The 24,935-nt window shown below is 36.8% G+C and overlaps 1 protein-coding gene across 3 annotated transcripts; it reads left to right on the top strand.

Moving 5' to 3' along the window:
* Positions 1 to 462: 462 nt before the first annotated feature.
* On the top strand, positions 463 to 23,886 carry CEP43 (centrosomal protein 43). 3 transcript variants are annotated; one of them, XM_064414021.1, is made up of 12 exons: positions 463 to 634; positions 8,978 to 9,031; positions 10,174 to 10,228; positions 10,864 to 10,952; positions 12,906 to 13,040; positions 14,601 to 14,684; positions 16,145 to 16,362; positions 18,922 to 19,031; positions 19,599 to 19,667; positions 20,333 to 20,372; positions 21,033 to 21,126; positions 21,586 to 23,886. In XM_064414021.1, the coding sequence occupies exons 1-12, from the start codon at positions 545 to 547 to the stop codon at positions 21,658 to 21,660; spliced, it is 1,113 nt and encodes a 370-aa protein (XP_064270091.1). In that variant the 5' UTR covers positions 463 to 544; the 3' UTR covers positions 21,661 to 23,886. The 3 variants fall into 3 exon arrangements, with proteins under 3 accessions (XP_064270091.1, XP_064270093.1, XP_064270092.1); XM_064414022.1 differs by lacking the exon at positions 463 to 634 and adding an exon at positions 642 to 1,071; XM_064414023.1 differs by lacking the exon at positions 14,601 to 14,684 and having other exon boundaries at positions 474 to 634.
* Positions 23,887 to 24,935: the final 1,049 nt, after the last annotated feature.

The raw sequence follows: 24,935 nt of genomic DNA, 5'->3' as shown, positions 1-24,935 counted from the left end.
TCTAAACCGCCCGCGACTCAGCTTTATGCCATTCCTTCGCGTCCTGTCACCGATCACCACAAAGAAATCGCTGCGTGCCCCTCTGCTTCCCCTCGCGAAAAAGTTGTAGACTGTGTTGAGATCTCCCCTCAGTCTCCTCCAGCTGAACAGACCAAATGAGCTCAGCCGCTCCTCGTACAGTTGCTTGGGTTCGAGCATGGCGGGAGAAAGAGGGAGACACCGTGCGCGTCTGAGGGGCCGCTTGCGGGCACGGGCGGTCACGCAGTTCAGCCGTTACCGCCGCCCCCGCTTTGAACTTCCCGCCCGCCGCCCGCCGCCCGCGCTGCCCATTCGCCGCAGCAGTTTCCAGGCTCAGCGGTCGGCAAAAGCGCCGGGTTGGCGCGGTCTCTCTGCGTCCCCTCTCAGGGCGGTGCCGAGGGCGGCCACCGGCCCTGCCCGCTCCGTTCCCTCGGGTCCGCCCTAGGCTGGTGCCTCCGGCGCCGCCGAATCTGCCGCGCTAGTCCCGCCGCTAGCGCGGTTTGGGCGGTTGTCAGGGAGAAGCAAGATGGCGGCCGCGGCGGCGGAGGAGGACACGGAGCTGCGGGACTTGCTGGTGCAGACGCTGGAGAGTAGCGGGGTACTCAATAAGATTAAGGTGGGAGAAGAAGAGCCTTTCGCCGGCGGGGAGCGTTGGCTGGCGCTGGAGGCGCTTCGCGGCCCTGCGGAATGTGGGAGGACCGAGGCTTCCCGTGCTTCGTTCCCTCTCACTCCCGCTTGCAGCCGGTGTTCCCGGCTGGAGCGCTCCCTCGGCGTCGCGGCCTGGTGGTGGCGCCTGCTTTCCCGTGGTGTTCCCCGGCTGTTCGTGGTGGAGCTGGTGCGAGGGCCCGGGGCCTGACCATCGCACGGCGCTGCCCCGCGGCCGCGGGAATTCGGGATTCCCCGAACGGGCAGAGCGAGGGGAGCGCGGGGCCGCCGCGGGGAGCCCGGCCCCGGCTGCGCGCGTTCGCTCTCAGGTAGCGTGTGGCCGCAAGAGCTCCCTTGCTGCCGCCAGACTGGCTGGAAGCAATGGGCAGCAGCCTGGTGCGAGACCGGGTGGGTGAAGTTGATCCCTGCTTCGATACGGAAAGCCTTTACTGAAAATTTCAAGCGGGAGTTGTTGTGGGTCGCTATTTAAGCACTTGTTCTTCGTTGCTTCAGTTGTGCCTTGAAGGCTTGCTAAGTTTGGAAACTCTCGGGCGATGCTGCCCGCTTACAGGGAGCAAATAGCCCTATGTTAAGAAAATATAGGGAAGATAGTGGAGTGCACGTACTACTGAGTCGGTAGTGCAGCCTGAGCTTGTGTCAGAAAGGGTAGGAAAATTGATTCTGTGGATTCTTGTTCAGATGAAAAGCTTCCAGCAATAATTATTGTGTATAATAGAGAGCAACACAGGTACGGAAGCCTAAAAATAAATGGTTTCCTTCAAGGCTGGAGGAGAAATGAAGTGTAACTTTCAGATAACGGATGGTGGTGTTTATCCACAGTACCGTTTTAAGTCTCCAGAGGTCATTGCTGATATTTCAAGAACAGTTCAACAACTGAAGTGGTTTATGGAAGTGAGAGCATCTTTGTATATGTACTTTCAAGTTTACTGTATTTTGAACTAGTCATACTTTTCAGGAGAATAATGTGCAAAACCATATTGTTCATCCCTTTCAAATGGATTATTGTTATTTAAGTTCTGTAAGAGAATGAAGAGTCTAGCTCAAGTAACTGTGTTCTGAGTAGTGAGGCTTTTCTAATAGATGTCAGATAGGCCTTTTGGGCCACCTGTTAACCACTCACCTACTATTAAACAATCCAAGTATGGTGATAGTAAAACTGTAATTAAAAAAGCATGGCAAGGCAATTGGGTCACATTGAGCTCGTGAACCAGAATTTCTTAATTCCTACCTTTTTGTAGTATGTAAAATTTCATGCTATGATTGCCAGTACATTGAGTTTTATGTGAATAAATTTATTGTAGTTTACTGTTCTATAATGCTTAGAGCGAGCAGTATCCAATACTGTGTAAACTGCCGTTACGGCAAATTAGCGAATGACTTAAAAAAATACAAAGTGTAGCCTCTTTGCCAGATTATGTCCCTCCTTAATACAAGGTGTTACTGTTTAATAACCGGTATGCTTATGGATAAGGCTTTTGACTGGAAGAACTCATGGTGTTTTTTTTCTTAGCTGTAAGCCTTAATTGGCATGTGAGTTTGAGTGTTGTTTGGCTGTGTTAATGACATAGAGATTTTGTTCTACTATTAATTGACAAAACCCTGTTGCTGGAAGAATTAAGATTGAACAAGGCTTCTTAAACTGTCACCTTTTAATTGAAATTAGATTATACCATCCATTAAAAAAAGTTGTAGTCATCCTTTTATTAAAATTAATTAAACTTGATTTTGTTCAATAGTGCTTATCTATTATGTGTCAGTATTTTTTTATTATGTGGTAAAACTGAACATTTACGTGTGACAACTGATGCTTGTTTCATACTTTACAACGAGAGCTGACCATTTTTCAAGATGAATGAGGCTAGAAAGCTACAATAAAGTATTTGTGATTTATTGAAGTAGCTACATTAAGGAGAAAAATATGTGGTCGATGTATAGCTGCATTGGTATGAGGCATTGGAAGGGTTAGAATCAAGGGGAATTATTTCAGTGGATGGAATGTATCAGGGTGTCACACATTTTGTAACATAATGAGAGTAATTTTTAGAAAGAAAATTACTGTCATAATTTAGTTCTCTAATAAGAGACAATTTTATAATGCCTTGCAGTTTATTAGTTTATTCTTATTTTGAGATTAATTTCTTGGGTGCATTGGTTGATGTAAATTTTTTAGCTGAAAAAAATTTACTTACGATATTTTAAAAATCTGGTCATAATTTTTGTATTTGTCTTAAAGTTTGAGCACTGAAGTAATTAGTAAAGTAATATTGTGAAAACTGGAAGTTGTATAAATGTATTTACTGCTTGCAGTTGAGAATTTCCTGTACATTTATCTCTAAAGTGCAATATGTGTGTATATGTATACACACACACACACACACATAAACGTGTATAGTACAGATGTGTACTGTATATAGTTTGTTGATCACTGGAATAAGTTTGATGAATGAAACCGCTTTCTAATGAATCCTGTAAACACACAATATAACTGTAGATATTTGTATTTCAGTGAAAATTATCACTGTTTCTGTGTGATAGTGTACAAATAGAGATGTTCTGTCTTGAAGAGAATGTGATCTTTCTCCTAGGGAAGCTGTCATCATCTGAGCAAGAGGAGCCATTATGCTTCTTATGTGTTTCTTTGTTATCTTATTTTGCTTTAGTTTATATATTTTAATCTCTTGCTTTGGAATCATTTAAGTTTATATTACCTGAATTTTGCATCTTCTCTGGAACTTGCTGTTGCTACAGTTATGTGAGGGGAGTTAGCATCACTAATGTAATATGCCTAATAAAGCTTTTCACCAGGTGATAGTGTAATTAGTAACTACAGTAATTTCTTACTAATTTGCTTCAAAACCTGGACAGCTGAGGTATGGGCAAGTTGTGTGATTTTAGAGCGGATAAAAGTTCCATTTTTTAATATGAGCATTTGCACAGGTCAGTTAGAATTGTCCTGTTTGCTTTTGCATCTTTGATCCATGTACAGTAAGGAACAGTGCTTTTAAATGTCTTGGAATTATTACCTGTCAAGATGAGCATGCTGTGCACTGCAGTGTAACCTCCTGTTTTCTGCATGTTGTGGTGTGTTGTTTGTTTTGAAGCAGTTTATACCAGAAAGTTAACTTAATACCTATTTCTTTTTAGTTTTATAATTCAAGTAAAATATAACCATTTTTAATTATTTCAAATAAACTAACTGAAATTCAACATTTAAATGTCAGTGTGGTCCTCATGATATTCTCAGGAAGTAGTCTAAGGATGACTGGTTCCGCTCCTAGTCCAGGACTTTGTTTATGTCTAGGGGTTTATGTGTGCACAATCACTCCTTTATGCCACTTAGCCAAGATTCCAGTTTGGCAGGCGGTGGTGGAGAGCATACCCTCCATGTGCTCAAGGATGAGAACCTTTACAGATTTTTCAGATGGAGATTACAGGGAGGGTATTATACTGATTAATGTTGGTGGAGATGTTCCTGGTTGTGGTTTGACACCACCCTTGGATTTGTGATGCATGTAGACTGGGAGAGGTGTTTATCCTGGTGCACACAGAGTTTTAGCCTGGGTTGATCACCAGGAGTTAAACAGCTCAATGTTCTGCCATGTCTCTTTGTGGAGCAATGCATCTGCTCTCTATCTACCAAGGTGTATGACAGTTGTTTTGGAGTTAGGAAGTGGAGATACTGAAAGTTGTGCAGAAAGTGCCCATGTGCCATTAAATTTTGCAAATGCAAGAGATTGTTTATGCTTGGCATGCATGGGGCTATTCCACAGTGCTGGAGCAGATGGCAGTTATACATTCCTGAGCTTTAGCTGGAAGGTCTCTGAGAAACCTTACACATTACTTTAATCATTTCACTTCCCTAAACCACATATTTAACCACAGCACCCTCTGATGCACATCTTGTGAGTGCAAGCTTGCAGGAGATTTTGCACCTCCAGCTGACCCATTGCAGATCTTTGAAGGGTCTCCTGTGTTGGCACTTGCTGAACTTGCCTACCCCTTGTTTCTTAGGGAATACACTACTCTGCCTGTATGGCTTCAAAAACTGTGTTCAGCTTGCTGAAGTGGTTGAGAAGAGTGGTAGCATATGCGTTTGGCAGGCTGAAATTCATATTATGGTTTCTGCTAATGAGTCTTCGTTGAAAAAAGAAGCCCAGGACTTCCTCTGCAAAAGCTGCAGAATTCTAAGGGTTTGTAGAAATGTTGAGAGATGCATAAAGCAGACAGCAAGGCTCAACTGTGCTATAGGTACAAAGCAGTTTATGAAGCTAAAGTTCCCATTTTTTTACCTAGTATTCCACAGCATTTGGAGATCAGTGTTGGGAAACCATTGCTCATGCGTATGAAATATTGCCCCAGCAATAGAAAATATGGATAAAGTTTGATAGGAAAATAATATTTTGATGAGGTATCTTTGGAAGGTGTTGGGATATTGGGATTGAAGGTGAATTGTGTAGCTGTACAAAAGAGACAGAATGCAAGGAGCAAGTCATATCCAGAGTTTGTGCTTATGATAAGAAATCATCTTGGCCACTGATGTGCCTACATGCCTTGAGGTGTAGGAATGTGTTTGAAGTTTACAAGTATTTTCCTGTTGGAAAATACTGTCTCAAGTTTTGTCTTAGAAAAATGACACCTCTTTTTTATAAGTCCTGGACAAATCTATTCTGGCACAATCAAAGACAAATACTACAAATACTAAAAAAAAAGAAAACCCAAAAAACCAAACAAAAAAAAAACCAAACAAAAAAAAACCCACCCAACCCACCCCCCCCAAAAAAAAACAAACAAAACCAACAAAACACAAACCCACAACACCAGAAATTCCATGGACTTGCTAAATATCATACGTATTGGAGTCTGCAATTAGGAGGTGGTTACAGGTAATCATTCAGTCCTGAATGGTCTCTGTCTTATCCATTCACTTTTCATCCAGTATCTGCTATGTAACATGCTGTGGATAGCGTTAAAGCATACTGCTAAGTCAGACCAATAACCTTTTTAATGTAGGTGCTTGTGGTCTTCCTATTAAAAGTATATTTCCAAATTAGATAGGCATTTTTTGAGATGCCACCTAAAAAGTGTGTTTGGGAAGCTCTTGAGATAGTAAGAAGTGTTATCCTCTTTTCCAGGGAGCTGCAGATTGAGGGAACTGTTTTCATGGACAGTCCTTAGGGTACATGTATAAAGGTCTCTATTTGGAATAGGGTAAATTTACCCAGGTTCAGAGGGATACTGCAATTCAGTGCAGAAAACATGCTTTGTTTCATAGACTTTAATTTCTGATTTATAGTACAATAACAATCAGTAAAAACCAGTGTTGTCTAATGAGCTGTAAATGCCTGGGAGGAAAAGGGAAAATTTAATTTTGTTTCAAAACAGTGACCCATACATTTCTCTAACACAGAGGGTATTTGTTATATACAGTGATAGCCTTACTTGTTTAGCCAAGTTCAGTGAAACCAAATTGCTGTTTCATTGACATGAGCTCTTGCCTTATAAAACTTCTTAGGGATAGAAGAGAATGGGTATCTTTCACAGTATGAAAAAGAAGTCTGCAGGCTTGATGGATGTAGAAGTGATAGACACTTACTCATCAACATCTGTCTCTGTTGACATAATCCCGTTTTATTGAAGACTTAGGATGTGGGTGGGGAATTAGAATATCAAGCTTTGGGCTGCTTTACTACTAGACAGTGAATAAAATTCTTCACAGTGTATTTGGATTGTGTTGAATTCTGCTGGCAGAATGAGGCAGTGTGGAATAGCGAAATGATGAAAATGACGAGTAGATTGTAACAATGTATGAGACATGTATTGGACTAGTGCTGAAGGGTACTAGGGCAAAGAGAAATGCAATCTTTCATTAAAAACAAAATCCATTAAAAACAAAAGAAGTGTGAGAAGGACACTGTAAGTGGATTAATCTGTGTAGTTATAACCTTCATATCTGCTGATAGGAGCACTGTGGCCATACCTGATGATGGTGATCTCAGTCTCTGCTGCTCAAATGCTCTATGACTGCCCTTAGGTCCTAAAAAGCCTGTATGACATTGTCCATCCTATTGATGTAGTATGATTCATCTTGTAGTAGGGTAATTATTCCTTTGGCCTGAGCTTTGTTATTGTTGCTTTTTACTTTCTTCTGCATGAAGTTGAGAATTACTGCTTTAACTTCACACAAATTCTAGTGTGTGGTTCTTTGTCTAAATTTATTGAGATGATATTTTGAGAATATTGTGCTATGATCTGAGCAGTACTCGCCACAAAGGGTGAAGGTCAGTGTGTTGTTGTAGTAGTGTAAACTTTCCTTGTGGGGATAGTACAGGAACGTGTAACTTCAAACACTGTGGTGCTTGCAGGGTTAGAGGATAGATTGCAGGGCTATCTGTGGAAAGGCTTTAGGGTGGGTGGTATTTTAGCTGATGTAGGTAAGCTAAAGGGAGGTGTAAACACCAGTGGCGTTATCTTCTCATGGTCAGCTCCTGACCTTAAATTTATTAATTGGGCACTAAAGTAAATAAAGGTGGACCTAAAGCTGTTCACGGGGAATGGCAACATCTGAGATAAATTGACCATGTGTGATTAAATAGATAAGAAGAGGAAGAAAAGCACATCTGTTAGTAACTAAAAGCCAATGGGTTGGACCTAGATGAGTGAAGCAGGCATACAATCCCAGTTAAGTGAAAAAAAAAAAAGTGACAGTTTGATATTGTTCCAGCATCTCAAAGCAGGTCAGATTCTAGATTGGCTGATGTACTGGCAACTGGCAATATATCCAGTCCCATGATCCAGACCCTTAGGGGGGTTTGCCCCTATGCACCTGCGTTGACTGGTGTGTTTTATTTTGAACTTTGTTATTTTTATTATCCTATTATGTAAATTTATTTGATTTGTGTGACCTAAGTGACAAAGAAAGCCTTGCTTTCAGGTTTATCTTAGTGAGGTAAAACTAAATAAGTTATTAGATGCTGGTTGCAAAGTTAAATGAAAACTGATTTTGTAAGAATAATATTTAAGTTAATTGCTTATAAGAGGATTTTCTGATTGAATACTGTATCTGAGAAACTGAAAAAATATGATTGCAGTGTTAGTATGACCATTGCATATAATTGTTGTGTTTTACTCTTTTGGTGAGAATCCTTTTAGCTTTTTTGCATTATTTTTTGTCTTTCAATAAGGTGTCCAAAGAGGAGTTTCCTTAAAAAAAAAAAAAGGTGTTTGTTTTTCCCATGAGAGGTGTTTGGGTTTGTGGTTTTTTGTTTGGCTCTTTTTTGGGTGGGTTTTTTGTTTGGTGGGGTTTGGTGTTTTTTGCTTTGGTGGGTTTTTTATGGGTGGGCATTTCCTTTTGGTTTTATTTTTTTTGGGAGGGACCAGTTACTTCATATTTTTTTACCTCTTGTAATATATATGAGAAAGTCCAGACATTCTTTGTATTGATTGTACTCTTGGCTATGGAAAGAAATCTCTCTTTTAAATTCTGGTTTTTGTTGTTTGTTGTTTTTTTGTTTTTTTGGTTTTTTTTTTTTGCTGTGGAGAAAACTTTAATATGCTGTCTTTTCTAGTTTATTACTGCAGTGTTCTCCGCTGACTTACTTCAAAATGTATGTTGTCCATTTGACACATTCAGTCAAAGTAGAAGAATTGTAGTGCTTACAAAAATTTTTAAAAGTAGGCAAGGCTTAAGCTTCAATATTCAAAGTAGCCCTTAGAAGAATTCTGGTTCTTTATAATAATAACATTAAGAATCAGGTAGGTAAACCATTACTACCAGGAGTATTTGAATGACTGTGATGATGTTCTTTTCCTTGAGAAATTCTGGGGCTTTGAGTGTAATCTGAAAAGAAATAATAGCAATTTGTATATCTTAATGTATAGTTTTTTAATGGGTTATTATGGCTTATTTGTTCATATTTCCTGAGTGAATTGTAAATGAATGGTAGGTGTTTTGGAGCTGCCTGAATGAGATGGATGTTTAACTGTCAAAGAAACTAGTAGATAATTTAGATACTTTGGAATCTTTTTATGTACAAAGAAATAATTTAGGATGTCTTGTATCAAATTATGCTGCCCCGTGCCTTGTTTTCAGAATGGAAACTATTATTTCTCTGCCTCAAGTAACATTGCTTGTAATCTTAAGTACTTTAATTGCACTGATATAGATTGCAGTCCATGCCAAGTTGTTTGAGGAGAAACAAATAGCTGTAAAGCTAGTTGCTAGCTCTTTGCATCCTATTTGCTTAGGAAAAAAAGTGCTTTTAGAAATACTGTTGTTTTGGTTTTTGTTTGGCAGGCAGAGTTACGAGCAGCTGTGTTTTTGGCATTAGAAGAACAAGAGAAAGTAGAGGTAAGAGAACCTTAAAAAACAAATCAGAAAGAAAAAAACATCCTTTGTGTAGAATTAAATATAATAGCTTTAATACTTTCTATTTGTGAAATGTAACAAGATAAAAATATGTATTTCTGCATAAGATGTATAAAGAACACAAAACAGGACTATCAGGATGTTTACTGATGTTTAAAAATAGGAATTGTTAAATAGCCTTTTGTAATTATAAGTTTAAGTGTCTGTCTCTGCTAGGTTTATATGGCTTCTGTCCAGCTGACCAGAATAGCTAAATGTTTTCTTCATCAAATACATCTTCTAAAAAAGAGATCTACTTGGCTGATCAAGATTTTATCAAATCGGAATAATTTCTTTTGAAATTGAAAATATATTTACTGGGGTGTCTTGACAAGTGTATTTCAAAAGCAGTGTAGTCCAATAACATGCCAAGTATGCTAATGCTTATGGTATTTCCCATAAAGATGTTGTAGGCTTGCTTCAGGATAATTTGCTTTAACACTTAAGGATGAATTCTTAATAATAAGATGGACTATGTACTGACACCTCTGCAATGTATTAATATTAAGGAGTGAGATACTTGATACATGGTTGCATACAGACATAGCATATTGATTTATTTCTGTTTAAAAACTGAAGAGGGCAAATCTAACCAGGGAGAAAAAAAATGATTTTTTATAGTATCTTCAAAGGTGTTTTGATTAATAGAAGATAAGTATTGATTTGTGTTCTAATTATTAGCATATTCCACATTTCATCTGGAAGATTTGCAAATTTCCAATTTTTAAAATGCTGGACTGAATTACCTTAAACATTGCACTATATTAGAGGAGCAATATGGGAAGTTACCTGCTTGACTTACCTCTTCAGTCATTAGATAAATAAAAATCGGTATGCTGTTAAGAATTTTGGTGAAATTACTTTAGCTCTGAGACAAATTTAATTTGCCTAAATAAATTTATTGCTAAGTAGCTTTTACTTGTAGTTATAGAATTCATACAAAGGTAGAATTTTAAGAAGTGAATTGCATGGGTAGGGCATCATTGTGCAGCAGAGTACACCAAAACACTAGCTTTCTGTGGTTTTCAGTTTCTTGCTAGCATGTAGATGATGTTAATTGCTGTTTGGTTTTTGCTTTTTGACAGAACAAAGCACCTCTGGTAAATGAAAGCTTGAAAAGTTTTTTAGGTACAAAGGATGGTAAGTTCTTTGTTTAGTGTATACTTCTCCTGATAATAAAAATAGGAGACAAAGGATTAAATCTTCAAATCTTATTAATAGAGCAGTTTCCATTACCTTAAGTATGCTTTTGTTCCTTTCAGATGTCCTAATTACTACTCATTTGCAATAGAATTAAATCTATACTTTTTAAAGTTAATATTGCTGAAGTTATATTTTTAATTAAGGTGATAAATGCTTTGAAGTTAATATTTCACAATGCCTTATGGTTGTGCTAACTCAGAGACATTCTAGACCAATAGAAACAGTAACCTGTGAAAGCGAAGAGTAGAGGTACAGGAGTGAATGCGCATATATGACAAATGTTTGAATGATGTTTTTAAAACAGCTGAATAGTTTCAAAAAATGCTGCGCATTTTGTAATTTTGTAAGCAGTCCGTAAAGCTCTTGCAGTATTACTGGCTGAAATGATTTTTATATGATGGCCAATTCAAAATTAGAGAGATGGTATACAAACTTGCTGTGAGGTGGTGGTTTGCTGAATATTTAAACCATGTCCATACTGAAGCCGTGTGTGCTGGTGTTGCTGTTAAATCTTTGAAATAAGATTTGTTTTTTTGTCTGGTGTATTTTAACTCTTCTCATTTTCTTTTTAGGTCGCTTGGTAGCAGGTCTTGTTGCAGAATTTCTACGGTTTTTCAATCTTGATTTTACTTTAGCTGTTTTTCAGCCTGAATCAAGCACAGTAAGATAGACTGGTTTTGTTTGTATGCAATGCTCACTGTTTGAAGTGCATGGCAGTGAATGCAGAAGCTATGGCAGATTTATTTAAACCACTTGTTTTTATTAAAAATGTGGTATTTTATGCTTTGTCTGTAATAGGTGCTTAGTGTCATGCAAATACATTTTTCAGGAAAGTGGGCTAATATGAATATTTCTCTTTATCAAAATCAATGCTAGATAGTAATTTAATTTTGAATTAACAAGCTGATAATTTTTGTGGAATCATATAATGGTATATGAATCCTGCGTACCACTGCAACATGTTTTGCAACTAACTTTACTATGTCATAATGTTAACATTGTTGAAAACTAAAATAATGAAAACTAAAATAATGTCAGTCATCTACTCAGAAAGAAATTTCAGTGACACAAACGACCTTGTGCAGATATACTTGACAAAAAGTGATTGAATAGGGTATTTCAGTTGGGAGGGACCTACAGTGATTATGTGGCCCAGCAGATTGCTTTAAGGTTTCAGGTACTGAATTAGAAGGTTTTCATAATCTTTGTCTCTTTTTATGATATAAAGGTTTTAATAATAATTTTGGGTTTGAAGCAGTTTCATTTCACTGCAGATTTTGTCATTATATCTCAAATACTTTTTTTCTTGAAGTTGGGTTTAATAGTTAATACATTAAAAATCCAATTTCTTCAAATCAGTCAGTTAGTTGAATTCTATTTCTCAGAAATTCATGTTTCTTTTTAGGAGGTTATTCAAAGAAAATCCCATACAACTTTGTTCTTTGCCAAATATCCTTAGCCAAATTAGTTGCTAAGTTATTACTGGAACACATCTGTACAAAGATTCATGTACATGCACCAAATAAAAACAGTTAAAACCAGCCACACTTAGTGTTGTGTTGCCACTCACTCTTGGGAGCAGTGCTTCATTTGCATTGTAAAGGCATATTATTTATACTCTTTAAAACACCTCCTTCTGTTTTCCAATAAATGTGTCCATTTTACCTATTGCAAATCATAATGGAAATTTGGCCAAAATTAAGTGAGCTGGCCAAGACTGCTGTGTAGGGTTCTGAAAGATTTGACTTTGTCTGTTTCTACTAGCCTCTGCCTCTGAGTAGTTACGTGTACTGTCTCTTTGTCCAATGTGCTTGGCTAGTGATGGCTCACATCAATATTTGCTAGACCTGTGTTCTCATAGGAAGTGTCACTATATGGTCATAAGAGATCAAGATGAACTGGTGCCCTTTGCAGTGTCACCATCTGGGGCTGTGCTAACCAGGCTGGGTTTGCTGTAGCATTCTGCTTCTCTTATAGTGTGAAGTTCAGTTTGAAAAAGTGTTGGTGGGGTTTATTGGTAGGGTTTTTTTGGATGATACCAAATTGCTTTCATCCCTTTTTCTGTCCAACCCATGTATTTTTTAATGTGAAACAGAGACTTGAAAGTAAGTGTTGACCTGTGCAAGCGTAGTTCTGTATGCACAGGAATGGTGACTCCCCATCATCCATGAATTTGCTGGGACCACTGGCTGGGTGTCCTTGGATACGCTTTTAAATGTGATAGGCTAAAGTAATTTGGCCATATAAATTCTTAAATCCCAAAGCATGCTAATGATGGCTTCTTGCATATTTAAAATAATTTTGCATGATCTGCAACAAGTTCAGGTACAGATCAGAAGTAAATTATGCAATAGATGATACGTAAAACAGGTGGAGATGTGGCACGTAGGGGCATGGTGTAGTGGTGGACTGGATGATCTTAAGGGTCTTTTCCAACTTGAGTTATTCTATGATTTTATTATTTTAGTCCACCAGCAACAAGACAGCATAAATAATCACTGTTTAGTTCAGGTAGTGCTGTGTTAAATAAGACTTTTGTATTACAAAATGTATCTTTTGTTTTCTGACAGATATTTCGATGTTGTGATTCTTTTTTTTTCTGTTGTCCCTCCAGCTAAATGGCCTTGATGGTCGAGAAAACTTAGCTCGAGATTTGGGAATTACAGAAGCAGAAGGTGCTGTGGGTGGCCCCCTGTTGCTGGAGGTTGTTAGGAAATGTCAACAGAAAAAGACTTCAGGTGGTGGAGAAGTAAGTAATACTAAATTGAAATTTCTTTCTTTATCTTTTTTTCTTTTAATGAGGAAAAATAAACTGAAATTATGAACACTTGGCTATTGTACTATTATACTATTTCAGGTCTTTTTTATATTATGCCTTCAACTTAATCAGAGAGATGAGAGATAAACTTTATGAATATTACTTTTAATACCACCCTAGGACTCTTTATTATTATTCTGCTACAACATAGTAGCACAGAGTAAATCTAGATAAATGACACAAAACACTGTGTTACTTATTTTCTTATTTCTGGTGTGGTTTGATAACACTTTTATCTATACCTGTTTTCCTTGGCATACTTATAATTTTAGTATGACCAGAAAAGCCGGAAATTAATTTTGTCAAAAGCTTTAAAGCTCTACTGAAAACTTATGTACTTAAAATTAAATATATCAAAGTATTGTACTATTTGAAGGCAATGACAGTAGTATTTGAATGGAATAGATAATAAATATGTTGATTAAGTGAATTAAACCCAACAAATAGCATTTGATTGTGACTTGAAAGAAAGTTCTCTACACTCAGGATGTATTCAGTATCCCAAAGAAAGCTTAAATTCAGGAGTAGTTGTCATAGACTTCTTAACACAGCAATTTTCTGTCACATGAAAGTAGGATTTTCTTGAGCCCTTGTATTTCCTTGTATTTGATCAGTCTGGGAATGCCCCAGGAAAGCCAAGACCCTTGTGCCTGCCAGTCTGTGCATCTCCTGTTATGCAGACTCCACTGAGCAGTCCACTCTGTTAGAGGGTGTTTAAATGACTTGCTGAGGTTCATGTGCCAGCAATGTATTGGAGTCAATCCCGTAGTGCAATTTAGAAGGGAGAGCCCCTCCTGGATCTCCTCACTCTGTGATTTCCATACTGTGTATGACTATAACTTCCCAGTTTTCTCTAGTACTGCCCTCAGCTGTCTTCCCAGTGTCAAGGTTTGCATACTGTCCAAGTGAGGGTAGCCTTGTTTCTTGTTGGATGCAATTATCATAGGATCAGAGAATCATTGAGATTGAAAGAGACCATTGAAAGATCATCCAGTTCAAGCATCAGCATAGCATCGTCATTGTAACGCCTAACACACAGCACCAAGCACCAGATCCAATGCTTCTCGAACACTTCCAAGGATGGGGACTCCACCACCCCTCTGGGTAGCCTGTTCCAATGCCTGACCACTGTAACAGTGAAACATTTTTTTCTAACATGTAATCTGGATCCCCCGTCTCATCTTAAGGCCATTTCCTCTAGACCTCTCACTGCAGGCACAGTAGAAGAGTCTGGTCCCCACCTCACTACATCCCCCCTGAGCCTCCACTTGTTTAGACCAGCTGCCTCAACTGTTCCTTTTAGGAGATGTTTTCTAGATCCTTCATGAGTCTCATTGCCCTTCTCTGGACATGTTCCAACACCTCAATATATTTTCTAATGGGAGGGGCCCAAAACTGAATGCAGTAGTTGAGATGCAACCTCACCAGTTCCAGTTATTACAACCTCACCAGTTCCAGTTATTTAGTAAGTGCTTATTTAAAACTTCTTAGGTGGCTCCAGTTCTAAGTGACAGCCAGTGCCCCACATCAAAATCATCTGATGGATGGTCAAGTGCACAATCTATACCAAATAAAGTAAGATTATGTATAATAAAAAAGCTTTGTAACATATGTGAGATGAGTAAAAGAGAGAACTCCTATGAAGCTGCAGATATGAGAGCATAAGACTCCTGTGAAACTGCAGCATTCGCTTAAATGATCTGCAATTTGAATATATTTATTCCACTCAGCAAAACTTTAATCTATGATTTCCAAGATAAGATGAGCTGTTGTGCTTGTAGTTTACGGGCATGACATAGTACAGGCCCCAGAACAGAAAATTAGCTGTAGCTTCCCTTTTATTGTAGCCAGGCTATCATCAAGCTCTTAGTTTTCAAAACAAGTTCTGTTCCTCTGGATAGGAAATCAAAATATTTTTATTACTACCACTTGTGGGTTTTAGTACTTTTCCCTGCCTTAGTAAAACTGAGCTACTGCCAGCAATTGAATGTGGTTCTGTGACTGAGATGAAATAGCCTGGGTATGAAAAAGACCTACCAAGGTAATTTTAACTTTCATGGCCTTTAGCTTGAAAATGTAGCTTCAGCCTTCTGAACAAAAGCTAATGACTGATAAAAAATACTTCAGACAGTACAACTTGCATACATATTGACTATCTGGATTAAATAATACTCTTTGTTTCAAAACTGTGCTGCTGTTCGTGTGTAGAAAGGAAGCTAATGTAATAAATCTTTTACTGGCTTAATTTTAATAAGTCTAGGAGAAAGTAAAAATAATGATACTCCTTGCTAGGTAATAATATAAAAACATTTTTCTTTCTCAGCACCTTGATTATCTAGGTAAACTAGAATATTGTTGTTTGGGCCACAAAGCCATGCTAAGTTACAGCTTGAGTTGTGTGACTTGATGTGAAAGGGTGCACATGGAATTGTCTTTACGTGCCAGACTTTAAGACTGAGCCATAAGCATGAGAAGAAGACTGAAAATTACATACTTTTAAAGTCTTGCTTTTGTAATTTTTGGTTTTAGTATTTGAGAGAATGTGTCAGTAACTCCAGTTTTCTTATGTTTATTACTTTAAAACCTGATACTATATTGCAGAGATTACCATTTAATAGGGAATTTAGAGTAATTTTCATGAGTTTAAATTGATTTCTTTTGAAGACAGTGCCTATAACTAAGAATCTTTGTTTGTAGAGATGTTGCAAAAGAACATGAATAAAGCATAAAAATCGGTCTGTCTGTAGATTTCTTTATTTGATAACCAAGATATTTTGAAATTACTTTTATAGTAATAGAACATAGAACATATGTTGTTGGAATAAAGAAGAAAAAGCAATAAAGAAGACTTTATAGAGTGATAAAACAACATTTTTCTGGTGTGATTCTTGATGAAAAGTACTTGCTAGTACTTTTCAGGAATTTGAGGTAATGTTTTAAGAAGTGATGCTAGGTCTATGTTATGTGTTGTGCATTTATATATACACTAGAGTATTACATGACATACGTACTTACTCCTGCATTTATCTTTCAAGGCGGCCGAAAACACTCGGAGTGATACAAGTGTCTCATCAGGGGAAGCAAGCAAAAGAAGTATTCATTTTCTGCCTAATGAAACAAAATTAGATCCTCAACTAGAAAACAAAGACTTGAATACCAAAGAAAAAAGTGATCCACTTGTGGATGAAGATGATGTAGTGGGAGATTCTTTCTTTGATGACCCTGTACCCAAACCAGAAAGAACTTACGGCTGGTAAGTAACATGGATGTTCTTCTTAGTACATGGTTTATTTTGTCCTCTGTATGCTTTCAGACCTTTGAAAGCTTAGATTTTGTTCTATTCCATGATTCTATTCTATTCTATGCACAGTGTCCTCTGGGATCTCTTGGATGTAGTATGAGTGGAAAAATCTGTATCACTTTAAGGTGCTTCAGTTAGGGTTTCTAATGTCCCCAGCCTGTTTCTTTGGTGGAATGAAAATGTATGAGGCACAGACATCAGTGTTTCTTCTTGCAACAGAGCTGCAGTGGTGATCTGTACTAAAGGAATTGAACAGTGACTGGGACAGTGAATTAAATATTGGTACAGCTTTGTAAGGAATACAAAAAACACTCTAAAGAGGCTCCACAGACTGTAATAATAAGGAAAGTTTCCTTACAGCAGAGGATTTTCTCTTTACATTGCAACACCTTTTGTGTTTTCAGTGAATTGTTATTTCTGCATGTGCCAATTTTGCAGGTGCATGCAAAGCACATTTTTTATTGTTCATCTGTAAAGTCGGATGACTGAAAAATGCCATTTGAAACAAGAACTAGTGACTGAACTATACAGCACCTTTGTTATAAAACTGAAAATGTTATCTTTGTGTTGTCACGTTGAGTTATCTTGAAGCCCAACTTAGATACCACTGTATTGAGCAATGCTGCAGGATCATTTCATGGTGTTCTTTTGCTGTGCTCAAGTAATCAGAGAATTGTTCCAGCTTAGCAGACATTAAGAAGAGGTTGCAGGATCATTTCTAAGTTGGTTTGGCAGTTTACTTTTCCCCCGCTATGCTGATAGTGGTCAGAGCAGCATAAGAATTTTGTATTACTGCTCCAGTAGATGCTTAGTCTTAGAATAGGATCCTTCTGATAGAGCACAAAGTAATTGTGCCAGGTAAACCAGGTTTCTCTCTAGTAAATTAATGGACTCTTTGTGAATGATTATTTATAATACAGTTTTTGTTGGATGTTTTTCATTGGAGTGGACTTTTTTTTCCTCAAAGAGCAGTGGTTGTACTCTGGAAAATATTCTGTGTTACAACTAACCCTACTGTAGTATTTATTTTCTCATTGTTAATATCAAGATTAAAACTGCATCTGAATGCATTTACTCCTCCTTACTCGAGAGCTTGTTTAGCCTTTAACCAAAGTAACCATTGTTGCAGGTAGTCTAAATGGTAAGTTGGGTAAATTAGAAAAGTCCGTAAAAACTTTTGCATAATATAATAATAATAATAACAACAACAACATTTTTTTAGCATTTTCGTGTGACAGCAAGGGAAGTTTTCTTTGAAACTGGGTAAACTAGATTTCTTCTAAAAGACAATCCAAAAACCAGACTAATTATTTAGTAAAATAAGGATTTGTTTTCCTAGTAGAGAAACTCCCTACAGAAAAAATTGCTTCCAGATTATGTCTGTGTGTAGTAGAGTCACAGTCCACAAGTAGTATTTTGTAGCACATAATGTTACTGTGATGCAGCTATTCTAGTAACATCCCCTAATAAGGTGTGCTGAATGTGTTACCAACAAATGAGCTAGAATTTGTAGTTGAGCTGTGTGTGCTGACTTACTTGTTTTTACCTTCCTGACAACTCTTCTAGAGGGCAAAAAACCCCCCATATTCTTCATACAGAATCCCCTCTGTGGGACTTTATGCTGTTATGCTGGAGTCCCAAGGGGTAAATAAGCTGGACCACTGCCAGCATTGCTTTCTTTGCAACAAGGTAATTTCCTTATGGAAATCTTGCCCGTTCATTTTAGATGGGTTCAGAGCAAGCAGTTGCTAATGGCAGTGTGAGAGATGATCCAGGCACTTACTATCTCTAGGTCTCTGACCCCTTGTTCAAAATTTTGAAGCACTTTAACGTGTAATGTTACACATGATATTTTGGTGATCTGGATATGATGAGTGATTAAATTATGCCCATTATTAATAGGAATGGAATCAAAATAGCAAAAAGTTCTGGCAATACTAAATGTGAAAATCTTGGTTTCTTTTAATTTATGTTTATTCATCCTTTATTTGCAAGTTCAAATCCTTTTGAACTAGGTAGCAGCCAAATGGACTTTAACATGTGGTGAGATCTATCTTCCTATAACCAAGAGGTTTCTATTCTGTGAAATGACTGCTCGTAGAATTAATAGCTTCATCTGATGTAATTTCTTTAAGATGTAAAACAAACTGAAGTACTGATTTATGTCTGAATATTTTTTCTTTTGGCTGCATTTACATGTGGGGATGATGAAAGGTCCCTAGGCATAAATAGTGATGCTGATGAAGGTGCTCTGTCTGTCGGAGAAGATAGGTGGAAGTCTTTGCATGGGTGAGAAAGTGGCTTTCTCAGTCAGTGTTGTGGTTGAGACTTGTGCCAGTGAACTGCCTAGTCATTTTAAAGTTGCAGAGTGAATAGACCTTTTCCTTGCTCTTTTTTGCTGTAGTATTGCTGTTTTAGTTTTATGAAAATTTAATAACAGAAAATAAAGTAATGATGCATATTTTACAGCTGTTATTGGAAGTGGAGTACTTATTTATTTGGTTTTTACAGGAAAAGTGAGGCTAATAAAGCAGGAAGTCTATCATCCCTTTCTGATGCACCGGCTCTAAAAAGTGGGTTAAGCTCCCTGACTGGTGCACCTTTGCTAAAGGAGTCTGATAGTAAGTTTTCATAATTTTTTTGTGTTTTGATGATTGTAGAAGTTATTTCTGTACACATTTAGATGGAAAAATGATAGCATATATGGCCCCCTTCTGGTTGTGCTTTACAGTAGTACTTTCTCTAGCGAGTGATGGCATACTGATGGTTTGGATATATTGTGGTACCACTGGGGCATTTTATGCTTTGGAGCATGAAATACTTATCTACATCCCTTTTTTTTTGTCTGTGTATAAAAGAGTATATAATTCTACTGCTCAGTTTTAAACTGAAATTGGCTTATTCTTTTGTATTATCTTAAATTATTTGTACCAATTCTTTAGTGGTGTTTGCTTTCATCTTGTAAATCCCTGAGAAGTGTGAGATTATTCCTGTTTACTCCTCAAGCTTTTAAATGTTATCAGAGTTCAACTGTGAAAATATAATATGGTATTGCTGTACTATGCTATAAAAGTGCACAAGGTTGATATAAAAGAACAGGTGTTATAAATGGTTAGTTTGTATGTGTAAGTGGGATCTTACTAATGAGTGACAAGTCCAGTTTTTGATAGAAGTGCTTTTGTTTACAGATTTGGATAGAAACTCTGTTTTAAAAGACCTGCGGTTGGTGAATGCAAAGCTGGGATCACTAGAATTAGGCAAGTAACTGCTAAACATTAGGAAGCTCTGATATTTTTCGTTGGCCATAACTGAAAAATTCTGGCCTAGCTTCTTAAAGGAATCTGAGAAGCTCAAATACACATATTGAACTTCAGGATTTACTTAAAGTATTGTGTTTAACATAGATTGTGAAGCTTAATATGGTTAAAAGCAAGATGTTATCTAAAGAAATCCAGAAAAGTGAAAACCTCGTGTCGTGTGTGTTAATATTTTACACATGGAGCAAAAATTTTATTCATTCTGTGCATGCATTTACTAATACCAAGTGATGAATTTTGTTGTTGAGGTTTTTACAAAAAGAGCGGGTTTATATTTTTGGTAAAAGATAGCCTGGTAAGTATTGTTGCTTTTCAGTGGCATATTTAGTGGCCCTCCACACCTTTGAAAGTTGTCTTTCTTTTGGTACAATATGAAGAAGGTGTGATGGAAGCATTCTCTCAAAATAGAGCTGTCTAGTATTTTAGTATTTAGTATTTTAGTATTTATGTTATGGCAAACATAACGCATCTTCCTAATCAGTGCAAGCAATTTAATCTACTCCCACTTTTGCTGGTCATCAAAACATGTATTTTGATGCATTGGGGGATTTTGTGTTTCCTGAAGAGAAAACTTGTTTGATTAATAGCTTTTAATTCTTATTTAGGAAATGAAGATGATGATGAATATGCCGATGACTTCAACAGGTAAGAGAAGGATGATTCGTCAGTAGGGTAGTATTTATGCAGTATAAGCATATCCACTAGCATATTTGAATTGTTTCGTAACACAGTCACTATCACTGAGATCTGTCAGTATTTCTGACCCCCTTTTAACTTCAGTTTGCTATTTTAATAGATTAATTATCAGTTAAAAAACAACAAAACAACATCTCTTTTTGTATAGGGATAATGAGTTCCTTAAAAACTTACTGCTAGTGTCAGCATGATACTATGTTGGAGGTTTTTTGGAAGGGGTTTGAGGTTTGTTTTTTCTTCCTGAACCATGCATTTAAAAATGTTTTAGCAATTAATGCAATTAGTCAATAATTATGTTGTATGCTGAGATATTTAATTGTAAAATCAGGTATCATGAGTAGTTGGTAATAAATATTTAACAACCTCATGCTTATGATGTGAAGGTATTGGTGTTGCAAATTGCATGATCGAGGCCTAAGTATTTCTCAGCATTTATTATGGCTTCGTTTAGGTAGAAAGCCTTTAGTTGTTATGAAGTTTAAAGTAACTTCACATCTAATTTGCTAGGAAGTGCAATTCCAATCAAATGTCAGGTATAAAGTAAATGTCATACCTAGATGTTTGATAAGGAAGTCTTATTTCTGTGCTTATGGTTTTCTTTCTTTTTAGTACGAGTCATCGCTCGGAAAAAAGTGACATCAGTATCGGTGAAGAAATAGATGAAATTTCTGTGGGAACAGAAGAGTCAAATGCCAGTGATAAAGTATGATTATTTTTAAATTGTTAGTTTTTACATTCTTCTGATCTTGTCTTGACTTTTTTTCCAACCTGCTGTGAAGTAACATGCTGTTACCCTTAGTTCCTAGGTTGTATGTTAAGGTCTATTATTCGTTACATTCTAGTTTTTACACCTAGTATCCTTGCTAAGTTAGGTGCTATATTGTTTAACAAAATCACAACAAAACAAAAACCTTGCAACAGTTGTTCAGTAGTACAACTCACTGTGCCTTTCTAGGTGTGTAAAATGTATTTGAACCTTGTTCAGTGTCCAGCATACAAGGGTTTATCCCAGTGTCTCAAGATCTGTCTGGTACCTTGTAAAGGATTGTGTAATCTCGCTGAAAGAGCTTAAGGCCAAAAGGTGTATGAAAGCACATAAAGGAATGCATGACATAATACTGTTTTTGTGATCTCTGAGTTAACAATTTTATTTCTTTTCTAGCTCGAAAGCATCACACAAGACCTTACCATTTCTCAGTTAAGCGACGTTGCAGATTATCTAGAAGATGTGGCATAGAATTGGACAGCAAAAATCTTTCGTTGTGCTGGACTAGAAGACTGCTGTGGACTATTAATTTCAGACAATCACCTTTTGCTGGAATGTCCACTCCCTATTTGTGCCTTGTGTTTTAAAAATACTGTAGGTGAAGAAGATTTTAAAATATTCTGAACAAGAACTAGACTAGATAGTGTGTTCCCATTTGAGTATGATACCAGAATTACTTTCTTCGGTTGATTCAGCCAAACCTTTCACAGAAGGAGGTGGATTTTCCAAGCAGAATGTCCATTGCTGGCAGTGGACATAATAAAAACCAATTGATAAGAGAACATTGAGAAAGCGGCATGTGGCTTTATCGTGAACTTGCACTGTTATTTTAACAGTCAGATTTTTTTTAAAGATAACCAAAGCAAGAACCTTCAACTCACACTTCTTTTAACACAACCATGTCAAGTCAGCATGTAGTCCATATTTATGGTAACTCTAGCCACAATACCTAATTACTCCAGACTTACTTGAAACTGCTCTTTTACAGACTCCTCTGAAAGTTGGACTTTACCTTTTTTAAAAGCATGTTAAATTGAGAGTATCTAAACTCTTAAACCTAAATTTAGCTATATTTAGGAGCTAAATTTAGCACTAGTTAACCCAGAATATTCTTGTTTAAATATGTTTGTCAAACCATTGATGTTAAGACCTAAGCTGTTTCTATATACAATCATTTCATCAATGTTATCTGTTGTTAAATCATGAAAAGTAATTTTGTAATTATTCACAAATCAGTAACTAAATCTTATGGGGTAAGTTTTTAACAGTGTGTGATACTTAGTGGAGCTCTTATTTTTGAGGATTCTTCATGTGTTGTAAGATCACTTTTATTCTTGGAAATATTTTAAGTAAAAATGAGCACCAAAAAGTGAAACTACGAAACTTCTGCTTTTCAGATTCTGACTGCTGTACAAAGTTCAATGCAAATATTTAAAAATACCATACTGAAGACATTATGGACACTAAGTGCTAGCTAAGAGCAAATTCTTGTATTTTCATGATGCTCTTGCAGAACAGGGTCAGTCATGGCAAGGTTGACAGTTCTTCAATGATACTGTTGCAAGTGGCACTGCTGTAATGTGTAGGTCATTTGTAATGGACAAATTTGGACATTTGTAATACTGAAACAAGACTTCAAAATGTGCACTTTCTGAACATTGTGAACACATCTGGATAACAGACATGTAAGTGAATATAAATAATTTTATTTTTAACTTCATTTTCTTTTTTTTGAGGATTTGTAATTTTCTTTTTCAGGAACACTGTTGGCCTGTCATCAGTAGTCACCATAGTGGAAGTAGCATGCTAAACTGAAGCCATTGGTTAAGCATATAAAGATACTACTATCACTAGAAGCTGACTTAAATATTTTTTGCACTGGTCCAGCAGGCCTGGAGCAGTGCTGGGAAGTTAGGCTTGTATGAATGATTTGAGAGGAGACAGCAAAAGTGTGCCTTTTATTTATGTGCACCCCAAAAATAGCCAGCAAAAAAGCATCAGAGTATTTAGTTATGGTGTTAACTTTTCACTTTGTGCCATATTGTAGCAACTGAGCACAGAGGAGAATTTTTTTCACCCCAGGAAGTCAATATGCCATAACTTCAAATAGGAACAATGCTGTAACATATGATATAGCATGTGTAAAAAATTTGTCTGAGGGTAGGGGAACCTGTGCCTCAAGACAATGTATATGGAAAAGTTTGGATTGGACTTTTTTCCATTCTTTTTTCCTTTATTTTTTCTTAAGAATAGTATCAGCATGTCTGAAGGAAATAAAATTTCACATGAACAGTTGCTTTTGGCATGCATTTTTAAGGTGTATGGAATAATGTAGAGGCAGTGTTGTTTGCTTTCTTACATGCCTTGGGAAAACATGATGTTCCATTACCTGTTAGCTGTAGGATATGTGGCAATTTATCATACCAAAAGAAACCAAAAGTTTATTAAAATACTGCTAATTGCATTTGAAGATGTGGCCTTTTCATTAACTAATTAGATATTTTAAGTGTTAACATGACTTGTGTTAACAGCTAAGTATTGTTCTTACCTTGGGAATTAGTTGGAGACCTTGCACTTTGGCTCTAATTGAAGGAAATACCAAAAAGTGGTACATCTCCATGCTGTTCCTCCTGTGAACTTTTACTGAATTGTGTATAATAATTCAAATTGTAAAATAAAGCTATTGTGCTGGCTAAATCATCTTTTGAGACTTGTTGAACCAGAAATCTTAACATTTAAATAATTTAAGGAAGCTCTATGGGATTTGAGGGGTTTTTATGAAAAATACTTTTTTTATAGTCCAGTCTTCAATTGAGAATTCTTTTAAGCCCAAAGGATCTTGCAATTCCTGATGATGAATCTGGTTAAGTCGTGACAGAATTATATTACTGGTATCAGCCTAAGTTGTCAGATGGTTTATGATTCAACAAAAGAAAGAAACCCAACAATCTTGATTGGGAAAATTTTGTCTCATTTACCACTGTTAGAGGTATTTGAACATAAGTGACAAGTTAAACTCTCTTGAATGGTTGTTTCACTGTATATTTCAAAACATATTGATTAGTATTTCACATAGGCTTCTCCCAGAAGGACCAATGTAGTTGAGTACCTCACCTCAAATGTTAGAATTGACAACCAGAGCCCTGTAATAAAAAGATGGGAACATTTCTGTGAGCAGAGAAGCAAGTGTTGGAGAGGGACACTGGTGACTGCTCTCTGCAGTTCTGTATCAACTAGGTCTGGTTAGAAATACTCTATTTTGTTAAAGGCTCTCTGTAATTTTTTTAATAAATTCCGTGATTTTTTAGAAGTAAAAACTAGACTGACTGTTTCATAACATTAACATGGCTCTTGTAATAAGACTGGATTATAAAAATGATACCTCTCTTTTAAATTTCTTTTTGCAAAATTGCTACATTCCATCTCTTTTTAAGTTAAATGGGAAACCACAGCACATCTCTTAAAATATTTTCTTGTAAGTGATGCTTTCTGCAGATATTATAACATCACTATCAATTTTAGACTGTTTTGACAACATACAGACACTACACCTAGCTCTTGAGACAACTGAAATACCTGATTAGATGATGCTGGTAAAGATGGGGTTTACTAGTTCATTTTCATTTTAGTATAGTCGTTTTCACTGATGAAATACTGTCAACAAAGACCAGCCTTCTCCTCAGGAAGAAAAATTCATCCATGGGTAGAACTTTGTGGCAGATGCATGTTTTTTGGCAGGCCCTTTA

The sequence above is a fragment of the Passer domesticus genome, chromosome 3 (genome assembly GCF_036417665.1).
Source record: "Passer domesticus isolate bPasDom1 chromosome 3, bPasDom1.hap1, whole genome shotgun sequence".
Classification (NCBI taxonomy): domain Eukaryota; kingdom Metazoa; phylum Chordata; class Aves; order Passeriformes; family Passeridae; genus Passer; species Passer domesticus.
This window is presented reverse-complemented; position numbering and strand designations above follow the sequence as displayed.